Consider the following 12,897-nt stretch of genomic DNA (forward strand, 5'->3'; position numbering starts at 1 on the left):
CTCCTGGGGAACTGTAAAGATCTTCTAGGGTCGCTTTGGGGTTCCCAGATAACCCAGCACAGCCTTTCTGGAGCGACCTCATGTGATGATGCTAACGGCAATGGGGGTTGCCCAGCTGAGCATAATAACAGCACTTGGATGAGTTTCAGGAGCACTTTTTTGTATGCTCGGAAAAAAAAGCAGCATTCATCTGAAAAATGGGCACAAAAAGGGAGTGAATGTAAAAAAATAAATAAATAAAAAATGCAGAAACTACCATAGTAGTGTTCTCTCTCTCTCTAAGGAGAAGCTGACTTCTCTGCTAACAAAGATACTAACTCCCTTCTGTATTTTTCTCTATGCAGGGTCCACCTGGTCCCAAAGGTGCTAAAGGATCATCAGTGAGTATAGACATTGTTAAGTGAAGAGGCTGAGGATCTCTTATTAAGTGCACAGCCTGCTGTGACTCCTCCACATCAGCAATGTTAAGGCAATTAGCCAAAGATGGCTGTAGCAAATGCAGCCTTTTCAGACTATCCCAGCTCAGAAATTATAACTGGGGAAGGTTTCTGTTACATGCATTGTACTTCACTGAACATCAGTGTAGCAAAGATCATAAGGAGGAATGCAGTGAATAGTCCTTATGAGAAAAACTACTACTATAGTGCAGAGGGTATTAAAAATAGACTGTGAAGCAGGAGGTGGCAAGCTGAAGAACGAAGAACTCTGTGAGAAATGCAACACTAAAGTGAGCTTCATGTTACAGATCTCCTATTCAGGCAGTTAAAAATTCCTCTTGGGCAACTTCCTAGTCTTCCTAGTCTTTTTTTTTCCCCTTTCATAAAGAATTCAATGTTTTATTAATTTTGAGCTTGGATTTGATTTTTAAATCTGCTGAATTGATTTGGAGAGGTAACATTTTCATCCATTGAAAGATCCTTCCTTTTCTGCAGGAAGCCTGAGGAAAATTTGACTGTTTAATCCCAAGTGTTTGACATTGTTTCTTAACCAAAATACAAATTTTACTGGGGACGTGGGGACGAGAGACCCCTTTGTGTGACTAAAAGGGCAGGAAGGAAACATTTACTGGTAGAGACTATGGAAAAAAATTAAGTTTGGGCTGTAGTATCAGTTACAAATGCTTTTTATTGAGTGACTTGTGTTTTTTTCCTTTTTTTCCACCTAGGGTCCAACGGGTCCAAAGGGTGAATCAGGTCTTCCTGGGCCCCCAGGGCCTCCTGTAAGTACAGCCCCATTACACAAACTTAATGGGTGTTGTCATGTAGATTTCCAGATAAAGATTCAGCATATCAGGAGTCCTGCAATGGAGTGACATGCATTAGGGATACTGGTGAAGAAAGCAGAAGGTGAAGGGAAGAATTAGTAATGAGAGGAGAACAAGAGAAGAAGGAACCAATGTTGGTGGCTGGGGTTTTCCTCAGTGCCACCATGGGTGTTTCAGATATCTAGTGTGCATCTTGTGATGGTGTTTCTCAGCACTGGTGGCTGCTTTGGCTGTTTCTTCTGTCTCCTCCCCATTTCCACTGAGAAGTTGCATCTTCTTCCCCCATCTATCAGGGTCCTCCTGGAGAAGTCATCCAGCCTCTGCCCATCCAGTCTTCCAAGAGGACCAGGCGAAACATCGATGCCAGCCAGCTGGTGGATGATGGAAATGCTGACAACTACATGGACTATGCAGATGGCATGGAGGAGATTTTCGGCTCACTGAATTCCTTGAAACTGGAAATTGAGCAAATGAAGCATCCATTGGGCACTCAACATAACCCAGCTCGTACCTGCAAGGATCTCCAGCTCTGTCACCCTGATTTCCCAGATGGTGCGTCCTGGGACAGAGGGGACACAGGGAAAACGCAGTGGGTTCCCAACTCCAGCTGGTGAATATGGTTCAGTGCAGGAAGAGAAAGACTTTGGGGACTCCCTGACCCTTGTTGCCCCCTGAGGAATATGGCTGACCAAAGAGGTCATAGAGACCTAGAGACATAGAGAAAAGTGGGAATATGTGTTTCAAAAAAGCTGTTCCTGAAAGATGCCACAATATTATATGGCACCAGCCACCATTTTTCTTAAAAATACACACAGTAGTAGCCTATGATGGGGATGATACGGCCCGAGTAAGATGGTTGTTGAAGTGCACTTGGATATCCCTTCACAGTGCTGATTCTTCCCCTCTCCTCCTTGTCCTGCATCCAGGTGAATACTGGGTGGATCCTAACCAAGGATGTTCCAGGGACTCTTTCAAAGTGTACTGTAATTTCACAGCTGGTGGAGAGACTTGTATCTTCCCTGATAAGAAGTCTGAAGGAGTAAGTCCACATGACTTTCTTTAATATCATGATGATAAAAGATTGTTTTCTAATATGAATATTCATATGCATGGTGTTGATTATGTTAATGTGTAATGATCTGCTTAGTTGACCCATACTCTTAATTTTTGTCACACATCCATGCGCTGTTTTATGGAGCTGCTCGCCCTGTTGCAGAGCTGCTCTGCTGGATGCGGGCTGTGATGCTCCTCAAATACAAATTGTGCTACTACTTGCAGAGTACCATAAGTGTGAGAAAGGCTCAGCCTGCTGTTTTTCCACAGAGAGGACCTTGAGCAGCTATCACAGCAGCATTAAGTGTCGGATGAATGGTTTTATTATAAGCCATAGCAGAGTTTAAGGCATAGCCCCCTTCTGTCCGTCCTTAACTCAGTAGAAGCCTGCTAATTTGCTTTATGGTTTGCAGACTGTAAGGAAAGGACAGTCCCAGGACACCTGCAGTAAAGTTTGCCCATTGCTTTTGGAGAGATTTACAACAGAAGTGAGGGAATTTTTGGAAGAGGAGGGGAGCACACAGCAGCCATTCTCCTTCCTTGTGCTCTGCCTGGAAAAGAAGGGGTTCAGCTGCTTGGGTGGGACTGCCATAAGGGAGGGATGCTCTGACACAGCCCTTCTTGCCAAGGTCACTGCTTGTCCCAGTCTAGGTGGTTGGAGCTTCACCGTGCTCAGTGGTCCAGCACTATCAAAGGATGCTGCATGTGCTGCCCCGTGTGCTGCACAGCCTCTGGAGGCACTCAGAGGCTTTTCCTTAATGCTGCTCTTTGCCTTTCCTAGCCCATCAGCATCTGGATTTGACATTAGAATGACAGCAGCCTCCTCCATTGCCAGCACTTTCACCGTTCATATTTCATTTTATTTTCCTGTATCTTTCCTTTTAGCTCTCCTGCCAATAGACTGCACTGACGGTTTTGCATCCAAAGTATCTAGAATTAGTGATCCTTAGCCCTTAGCAAAGGAGGCTGGTGCAGGCAGTGGCATCTCCTTCTGCTTGAGCTCGGCACCATAGGGCTCTGCCGGCTGGTCTTGTTACTGTGTATAAAGATTAAGAAAACATGCTTTTAGAACAAGTCAGCCATTTTCGATAAGACATGCAGATGCTGCTCATGGGACTGAATGTAACTTCATTTCTTTCTTTTTTCTCTTTTCTTTCCTTCCTCATTGCCGTCCACAAACTAGGCTAGAATTACTTCTTGGCCAAAGGAAAACCCAGGCTCCTGGTTCAGTGAATTCAAGCGCGGTAAACTGGTAAGATGCATCTCAGTGCTTTCAGTTTTCTTTAACCCGTGTCGTATTTTACAGAGTAAAATGGCTCGTTGGCCCAAAGAACAGCCTTCCACATGGTATAGTCAATACAAGCGGGGGTCTTTGGTAAGTGGCTAACCTTGGCCCTCTAGTCTGAATCAGAGCACGTCATCCGCTTTGGTATGGCCAGACCTGTTGCACTCTGCATGCTCGACTAATCACCATCACAAGCTGCAGTTAAAATGTTTAAGGTGGAATACTTAAGGTGAAAAAAGAAGCAAAACCACACAGGGATGCTTCTGGTGACCAGATCTGTGCCCTGCAGGAGGGTGCTGCTGCCCCTTGAGTTGCTCCCATCGTAGCAAGGGCAAACAGTGCTGCTGTTCTCAGGTAGAGCAGCCTTGTCCTGCAAGCCCTTGTGTGATGCTTCACCCTGGAGCTGAGCTCTGTGCTGCTGCACCACTTCCTTGGGGGTAGCCTAGACTGGGTTGGTGAGTCTGCACATAACCAGGTCAGGTCCTCTCCAAAGGAGGAATCTCATCTGCTTGCTGGAGATGAGCCACGCTGGGGCCTCCCACACCATCCCCAGAGCTTGGGAGAAGTGAAGTCATTGATTCAAAGGAAGAGATTTCAAGCCACATGTGTTCCTGGGATTGGATGTAGTCACAATTGAGGTTTATTTTTAAGGGAGAAAAACTGCTGTGAGGTCAAACAATGTTAGATGTCAGCAAGCAAACTAGACATCAAGATGCTAAAAAAAAAAAAAAGAGAGAGAAGCAGCTCCAGTATTTTGTCCTGTAGCAGAACATCCGTATTGTGCATAGATTGCTCTCCCACTGAGCCCTTCATCAAATGATGAGCATGAGCCAGCTCTCCTCCAGCAATGGAAATCTCCCACGTGTATCAATTCCTACAGGATTAGCGGGGTGCACATCGTGAGCTCAGTCAGATCAGGAGGATGAGGGAAGGAGGAAATACTCAGCAGACATGAGCAGGTGCTGAGGTCCCCGGTGCCCAAGGCAGAGGTTTCCTGCAAGAACATTTAACATCCACCTTAAAGGGCAAACAAAGGAGAATGCTGCCTTGTTTCCCTCAGCCACATTTCATTGCCACTAAACACGTATGCTCTGATTCTGCCCACAAGAAGGATATGGCTTCTGCAGCTTTTCTGCACCATCCAACAAGGCCGCAAAGCCAAGGCTTCAGCCTCGTAGCTCCTTGGAGGGCAACTACTCGTAGCTTAATTACAGAGCACTTCATCAATTAATATTACAAGTACATTCATCTCTGCATCTTCTGTGCCTTTTTTCCTTTTTTTTTTTTCCAGCCTGTTGGTCGGCTACTTTAGAGGCTGAATGGGCACCCTAGAGCTTGGGGCCCATTTTTTAAATAGGAATTTCAGTGCTACTTTGTTCCATCTTTCTGCTTGCTATTCTCTTGCCTTTTACCTGTCCCACGTTTCCCATTTGCAAAAAAAAAAAAAAGCCACCAGCACATAGAAGACCTTCCAGAGCAAACCCCAAAACTGTAAAGTTTGCTTTAAAAAAATAAATAAATAAATAAATTCATACCAGTCAATATTTGGAACTACGAGACTGGTAAACTGGGGAGGTGTTCGCCTGGACGTGAGTTGGTTGAATTCTGTTTGTGGTTTGGCAGGATGGTTGTGGGTGCCTCTCAGGTTGCCAGGGCTGCTCTGCTCACCCCAGAGCCTTTGTGCCCAGCCTGGAGCTATGGCACTGCCTATAACACATCCCATAATACTACTTACACCAGGTATGCCAATGCTTTCCTTTCTTCTGATGACACCCAAAGTAAGATGGATGGAATAAACGGGGAATACAAAGAAACCATTTTGTTTTGATGCTTCCCCACCATCATTAATCAATGACACAGTGGAGTTAATTTCCCAGCGTTCCTTGTGATGCAGCCAGACTGCATTTAGAGGGATAAGAGAGTTGCAGATGTTTTCTTTTGGCCTCTGCTTTCCTCCTGTGTGCATTATGCACGCACGTAATTCCCGGTAGCTCTAACAAGACCTGCCACCCATCCATCCTGTTATCCCTCACTGCCATATGGCATCTGCCACAGGCAAATATTACAGCACAGAAAAAAAGAGGAAAGGATTGATATTTTTTTGTTGTTGCTGTTGTTGTTGTTGCAAAACCAACACGCTTTGTGCACACAGCCATTTCCCAGTGGGTCCAGTTGTAAACCTCATGCAGAAGCAGAACAACTTAGCACACAGTCTGGCTCCCAAACCAAGCATCGATTTGAAATAGGAATGTACAGAAAAGTAACTCTTGCAGATCGATGGGCAGTGCCACATGTCACTGAGTCGTGCACTGAGTACTCAGCATTTTATGTCCCCATCCTTCTACGTCCTGGTGGTTTCTTGCTCTCTCTCCCCCTGGCATGCGTGGCTCTCTCATGGTCAGTCATATTTAACTCTCAGGAGGACAGTGCAACAGTATCCTGACAACCGGTTGGTATATTTTATTTATTTTCATCATCTTTGTACTCAGAACTTTGTTGTCTGGTTGTGAATCTCTTCTACTGTTTGCAGCCCGCACCGTGATCTGATGCTCACCGTACCTTGAAGAACGTTGTGCTGTTTGTGTGTATTTTTCTCCCAGTCATTTCTTAAAGAAGTCAGCTGTCCGTAGAGGGCAGTTTGAAGAGCTGCTCCAGTGGCTTTGCTGTGGCTGGAGGTGCCACTTCAAGTGCAGTCAGTCCATAATATTGCTCTGACTGATCCTATGGTGATTCCTTGTTGAGGAGCACAAGGGAAAGTGACAGAAATGCCTGAATCCTGAGGATTGAAGGGGCCTTCAATAACTTGTGTTTTGCAGAAATAGATTTCCAGAAACCGTTCTCCTTTGAGGGAGAAAAGGAACCTGATGTGCAGGACAGAGCAAATCCCCATGCAGGTGCAGCTGCGCAGCTGTCAGTAGGAACAGGATTTCTGCAGAAGTGGTTGCAAGGATTGCTTAAAATCCCAGTGTGGTGGTATCCAGGAAAGATGAATGGGAAACACCCCTGTGTGTGCAGAACAAAATACCTACAGAGGTCAGATAACTGTTTCAAATGGGGCAGAAGAATAAAGCTCCAGACCCTTCCATAAATCTTCATTCTCCTCAAAAGCTGGAGAAATGTGCTCAATACTGGCTTTATGCCTAGAGATGTACATCCCCAGATTTGTTCAGTGTTGTGTCACTTTGCAGCTGGGGCTGAAATCCCCATTCCTTTCTCCTCCTCCTGCCCTTGGTTTGGTTTTGTGTGTTTTTTTCTTAGCTTACCATCAGGTCACAGCAGGAGAACCAGAGCATCTCTATGCCATGCAGCGATGGCAGGAGCAGGATGGGATGGGGAGACCCAGCCCCGGAGCAGAGGGCAGGATGCTCATGCACATGGGGATAAGGATGGATAGGAAAAATCTGGTGGTCCTTGAAGCTCCCTAAATGCATTGCTTTGCCCCTCACTGCCCAGTGTTTCCCCTTTTCCACTTCCCATAGCTCTCCTACGTGGATTCGGATGGGAACCCCATCGGAGTGGTACAGATGACATTCCTCAGGCTGCTGAGCGCCTCGGCCCACCAGAACATCACTTATAACTGCTACCAATCCGTAGCCTGGCACGATGCCACCACGGACAGCTATGACAAAGCCATCCGCTTCCTGGGCTCCAACGATGAGGAGATGTCCTACGACAACAACCCGTATATCCGAGCTGCATTCGATGGCTGCGCGGTACGTGGGGAAGATGGCAGGAGGGGTCTGTGAGCAAATCGCTTCCCCATTTCCATTGATTTGGTTGCTCTGAGGATTGAGTTTTTGCCCTGAGTTCAGATGTTGAGCTGCGGCCCTGCCCTCCCCACGCACGCACAGCCCATGGTGCTCTTTTCCTTCTCTTTGGCTGTGAGCCATGTCCAGAGTTTTCCAAAGGTGGCACAACATCCAGCCTTTGCTTCTGCCTTCTGCTGGGCATCTGATCGAGGACTGAGCTCTAAGCAATCTGCCCTCAGGAACTGAAAATTTGGCAAAGTAGGTGCTGCTTGCATTTATTTCCAGACCCGGTTTGTCAGTGCAAAAGCACGCATAATTCTCACATTCTGCAACTGCAGTGCTTGAAGCCCACGGGACCGAATGATAGAGTTGTTTGACAGCAAAATCTCTCCACATAATTTGAGATTAAAGTGATTCTGTTCTGACAGACGTGCTTTTACTGTAGGAGCAATGAGAAAAATCAAATTAGAATTACTTCTTTTAAAACTCCTGCAAGAGAGGAAAAGGGCATTCATCCCTCTGCTGAAAACGCCCAGAAGTCGCATGGGGAGGTTTATCCTCAATACCACGTGTTTCTGGGTAACACAACTTGTCCTCAGCAAAAAAGTGCCCTCTCCTCTCTTCTCCTTTGTAAGTCTCAGGGAAGCTGCAGACCACATGCTGCACGTTTTAAGGCAGATGCATCTGATGAAAATCCTTTTAGGTTAAGTGATGCTGTTCAGGTGCCCTGCATTCCTCTTCCTTCTTCTTAATGAGGAATATTTGCCTGGAAACGGGACTGGAGCTCCTTTGAGTTTATTTGCTTGGTTGCTGCTTACTAGAGGCTGTAGCACCGGCTGCTGTCAGCACAACCAGCCTTAGTGCTGCAAGGTAAAGACTGGCAGGAGCAAAGCAGGGAGCAGCATGGGCTGGTGAGCTGGTGGAGGGGCACAGGGCTTTGGGCATCGCTTCCAAGCTTCAGCCCTTCCTCCTGCCCCTCTCTGCAAGGCTCTGGAGAGGAGGTAAAAGACACTGAGGGGATTCAGTGCATCCTGCAGGGATAGATTTGGTGCAGAGCCATATCCCAGTAAGATGCTGTGAGAGCCTCGCAGGGCAGTGCTCTGCCTCTACTGCATTCCTGTACTGTCTCTGGGACCTCAGCAGGTCATCCTTGCTGAAACACTGGCAATATCTATAAGTTTAAGAGCCTTAACGTGAAAAATGAGGCCTGGTTACCCAGCACGGCATTGCTGCAGAGGCCCCAAGAAGCTCCAAACCCTGGCTGTGATTGAGGCTGCTGCAGCCAGCGCCGGAGGAGCTCCAGGGCTAATGTTTGGGCCATTATTTGAATATGTTTTTCCTGATCTTACAGCCCTTTCTCAGTAACTATGATACAGCCTATTCTTCTGAGACATACAAATCAGAGGGTAAGGTAGAGCCAAAAGCTGCTCCATAAATTCACTTGTTTGTGCAGCTTTGTATGCTCCCGGGTGCACTTCTGCTCCTCCAATAATTATTTATATTTCAGAAATAACTGTATGGCTAGCAGGCACGATAAAAAGACAACACATCACCTTGTGAATTCCATCAAACTTTAAATGCGGGTTTTTCGGTAGCGCTCGGATAATAGTCAAACTAATATATTCAAATTAAATTGCTTATATTTGCTCAACAATCCGTGCGTGTCCTTGGGGAGGCAAAACAACTATACCACAGCCACAGCAGTACTGCCAAGCTCTTGTTCCAGCTCTGAGCTATGCTGAAAGCAGTGTTAGGACCACTCCATCCTCATGGAACAGCTCCAAAGTGAGTGCTCAGGGCAGCCATCTCTGCAGCATCCTCAGTGGTGCCTACTGGGGAGTTGGATGCAGTGTGCCTCCAAATTAGTGTAGGAAATGCCTGGGTGACATAATCTGTGCATTCCTAGTTGACCAGTGAATGTTTGCTCACGATAACCCGCTGGCATTGGGTTGGAGGCAGCACTGCCTCATTCATTCAGGAAAAACTTCTTTACAGAAAGAATTGTTAAGCACTGGAATAGGCTCCCCATGGAGGTGGTTGAGTCACCATCCCTGGATGTGTTTAAAAACCGTTTGGATGCGGTGCTCAGGGCCATGATTTAGCAGTGGGTTGTTAGGGTAGTTTGGTTAGGTTGTGGTTGGACTCGATGATCTTTACGATCTTTTCCAATCTGAGTGTTTCTATGGTTCCATTGGAGCTCTTCTCTCTCCCTCTTCTCCCTCCAGGCAAAGAAGGGCTATCAGAAGACTGTCCTGGAAATCAACACGCCCAAGGTCGAGCAAGTGCCTATCGTCGACATCATGTTCAATGACTTCGGAGAAGCATCACAGAAATTTGGATTCGAGGTGGGACCAGCTTGCTTCATGGGCTAAGAGCCACCTGAAAACTAGTCTCCAAATGAGCAACCTTGTAACCTCATTGCGCCATTTAATTAATTAAAAAAGAAAAGAAGAAAAAAAAAAAAAAAAAAAAAAAAGAGTTCCTCGTCGTCACATGCACGTTCTGAAACTGGACAGCGATGGGTTCTTTCCTTTTCGTTTTGTTTTGTTCTTCGTTTTGCCCCAGTTCCTCTGTGCCGCGGCACCCGCGCAGAATCGCATGACCTGACGCTGCCCACGTGGCCCATGGACCTGCCCTGCGTGTTCTGAGATGGAAACGCATCCAAGACTTCTTCTCTCCGCCAGATGATGCCAAGTGCTTCTCTGCAGGTTTTTGTTTGTTCGTCTCTAAGGAAAAAATGGATAATAACTTGAAACTCCCGCGCTCAGCTTGACGTTGAATCCCGGCTCTCTTGCAAACCCTGTTGAAGTTCTTCATGGTCATCTCATTGACTTCTGTGAGATTTGCATCGGGTCTAGCAAGCAGATATAATGGCCGTTTCCAGAATCTGTAGTATCTTCATAGAATCACCTAATCCCACTTCTTACAAAATCTAACCCGACCAATTTGATCGCTAAAAGCCACCCTGGGCATCTCTTTCCCGTGTCTTAAAGGTGCTTATATTTTTGTATGTTTGTAAGTAAATATTTGTGTTGTATATTATTTGAAATGTTCCCACGTTCCTGGCTTCAAAACATGCATGTGACCCCACCTGACTGCTGCCATCCCACCGGGGGATGCAGCTGAGGCCATACTCCCGCAGCCACTGATGCCTTTGGAATGATGTGCTCCAAAATAAGGAAAGCAAAGCCTCTTTTTGCTACAGAGCCCTACAAAGCAGGCTGCAGTTTGCATCTCTGCCTCTTTGTGCCCCTGCTTCACCTTCATGTATGTGTTTTAAGTTAATTCTTCTCGCCTCCATGTTTCCTTCAGCGTTCTTTTAAAATAATAATAATTTAAAAAAAAAAAAAAAATCTATTCCCAGTGGCAGATTGCAGTGGCAGGGAAGATCCATTTGTCCTCTTGGGATATTGAGTGTAAAACAACAACAACAAAAAAAAAAAAGGAGAGGAAAAAAAAAAAAAGGTGCTGTTTTGTTTTTACATGTCTCTTTTTGGTGCTATCTATTCGAATAACATTAACACTACACTGGTTGGACTCTGCCATTGGCCAATCTCCCACTGACCGCTGCTTCAGCTGCTTCCAACACAGACTGCACACTTCTGCTCCGGTCTCTGGTTATAAATGCATGCCAGCTTCATATTTGCTATGCAGAAGATCTCTTCTTTGCATTATGGGAGCTTAGAGGGCCCACGTAGGACGTATTAAAAGTGCTTACGCCTTTTCAAAAAAGTATTCATGCATTTATACGGCGGTGATCACACCAGGTCGTGTTGGTGGCTGAATGTTTGTGGTGCTAATTGATGTAATTGTCGTGAGGACGGAGCTGCGTGTGCCATTCTCTTCCTCTTCCCATGGTGGCTGCCAGGATGGCTTTCTTTCCCACGCAGTGTTACCGAGTCACAGCCCGCTGCCACCCCATTCCTTCTCCATGTGTTGCTTTGTTTTCTCCCCGGCTGTTTCCTTGTGTAGATCTCTTGGCTGGAAAATCGATGTTGCACGGGATTTTTGTAATTATTATTATTATTTGGCCTGGAGTATTATAGTTGAGCCGGGGGGACGGGAGGAGAAAAGGAGGGGGGGTCTGTCACCATAAAGGAAAGGACATCACATTTACTGTGAAAGAAGGCAATATATGATGTCTTTTCCTCCCTCCTTCCCTAGCAGAGAGCAGCAGCGCCCAAGGGAGGGAGCGAGGCGGGAGCTGCGATGCTGCACGGTGCTTTCGGGTCTGCAAGAGCCGTGTCCATCCGTCTCCCTTCTTGTGTTGTGTTCTGTCTAATTACTATTCATTTTTATTTTTCTTCTTTCCACCTGGGGGGGGAAAAAAACTCAAAAGGTGCTACCCTAAAACTGCAGACTCCAGCAGCATAGCAGTGAAAACGAGGATACATATGGTGACCTGGTGCCGAGTTCAGCTCCTGCTCACCTTGGCACGAGCCTTGGCTGGGAGCATTGGGAAGGTCGAGGAGGTTGCACGTTCCTGTCTGCAACAGATAAGCCATATCTTGATGTATGTACACACGTGTGCGTCTGTCTAGGTCATGTGATTCTGTTCTGATGAATTCTCATCAAGGGAGCTTTTTTTCTTTTTTTTTTTTTTTTTTTTTTCCTTTTATTTCCTTGCTTTAAGAAGAAGAAGAAAAAAAAAATAAATAAATAATTCCTCTGTTGAATTCCACAGTGTTGTAATTGTACTGAGCTCCAAACTGTTCCGATTCCCCCAGACCACTTAGCTACGGTATTATTGCAATAAAATTACTACTTGTATTTGCAGACGTTCTTTTTGTGTAATTTTATTTCCCTCTTCCCTTAATATATATGACTTGAACAAATGTTGATAAGAAAAATAAAACCTATGGAAAAAAAAACAAATTTAGTACATAAGGCCCTTTTTAAAATATACTGTCAAACGACGTATTGTACATTTCTTCAAAGTCCAATAAACATGTCATAAAATTTAAGTGTAATGCCCATAAGAGCTATTTTTAAATATTTTAAACCTGTGTAATAAAGGAATAAATGTAATAGATTTTTTTTTTTTTTTCAATAAATCAAGTTTACTGTTTCCACCTAAACCAACGTGATGTGAATGTCTTCTTGGAGTCGGTCGCAGAGGGATTTCCCCCTGACCCCTGAGCTCGGTGATCCACGAAGAGTTCGTCGGAGTGTGAAAGGGAACGTGTGCTGTAAAGTAAGGAAAGAAAGACCTCAGAGGGAGAGCTCCCAGGCCTGGAATGCTATTTCTCAGTGAGGATGGACCCAGCAAGGTGAAGGACTTCAGCTTTGTACCACAGCTGTGATCGTTGGCCGCCAGTTCTCTGCTCTATAGCAATGGACCCGAGGAGCCGTTGCTTGGCATCACAGCCTGTCCTCAACTCATTGATCCCTGAGGTGAACCCAGGAAACAAAATGCTTCTGCAACTGCTGGCTGAGCTGCTCAGCTCCAAAGTCCTGCCTGCAGGTGCTGCTGGCACGTGGGGGGAAGCAGCATGGGTGCACCTCTGCAATTGTGCTCCTGGGATGTGCAAGAAGATGATGGCTCC

The 12,897-nt window shown here is 45.9% G+C and overlaps 1 protein-coding gene across 1 annotated transcript in view; it reads left to right on the forward strand.

The window, feature by feature from the left end:
- Window positions 1-12,429, forward strand: part of COL5A1 (collagen type V alpha 1 chain) — a 128,406-nt gene extending 115,977 nt beyond the window's left edge. Inside the window, 7 exon segments of the mRNA XM_085239143.1 lie at window positions 345-380; window positions 1,166-1,219; window positions 1,558-1,816; window positions 2,191-2,303; window positions 3,501-3,569; window positions 7,082-7,315; window positions 9,577-12,429. Of these exon segments, the coding sequence (XP_085095269.1) occupies window positions 345-380; window positions 1,166-1,219; window positions 1,558-1,816; window positions 2,191-2,303; window positions 3,501-3,569; window positions 7,082-7,315; window positions 9,577-9,723 (912 nt within the window). The 3' untranslated portion in view covers window positions 9,724-12,429.
- The last annotated feature ends 468 nt before the right edge of the window (window positions 12,430-12,897 follow it).

Source organism: Meleagris gallopavo, chromosome 19 (genome assembly GCF_905368555.1).
Source record: "Meleagris gallopavo chromosome 19, MGAL_WU_HG_1.1, whole genome shotgun sequence".
Taxonomy (NCBI): domain Eukaryota; kingdom Metazoa; phylum Chordata; class Aves; order Galliformes; family Phasianidae; genus Meleagris; species Meleagris gallopavo.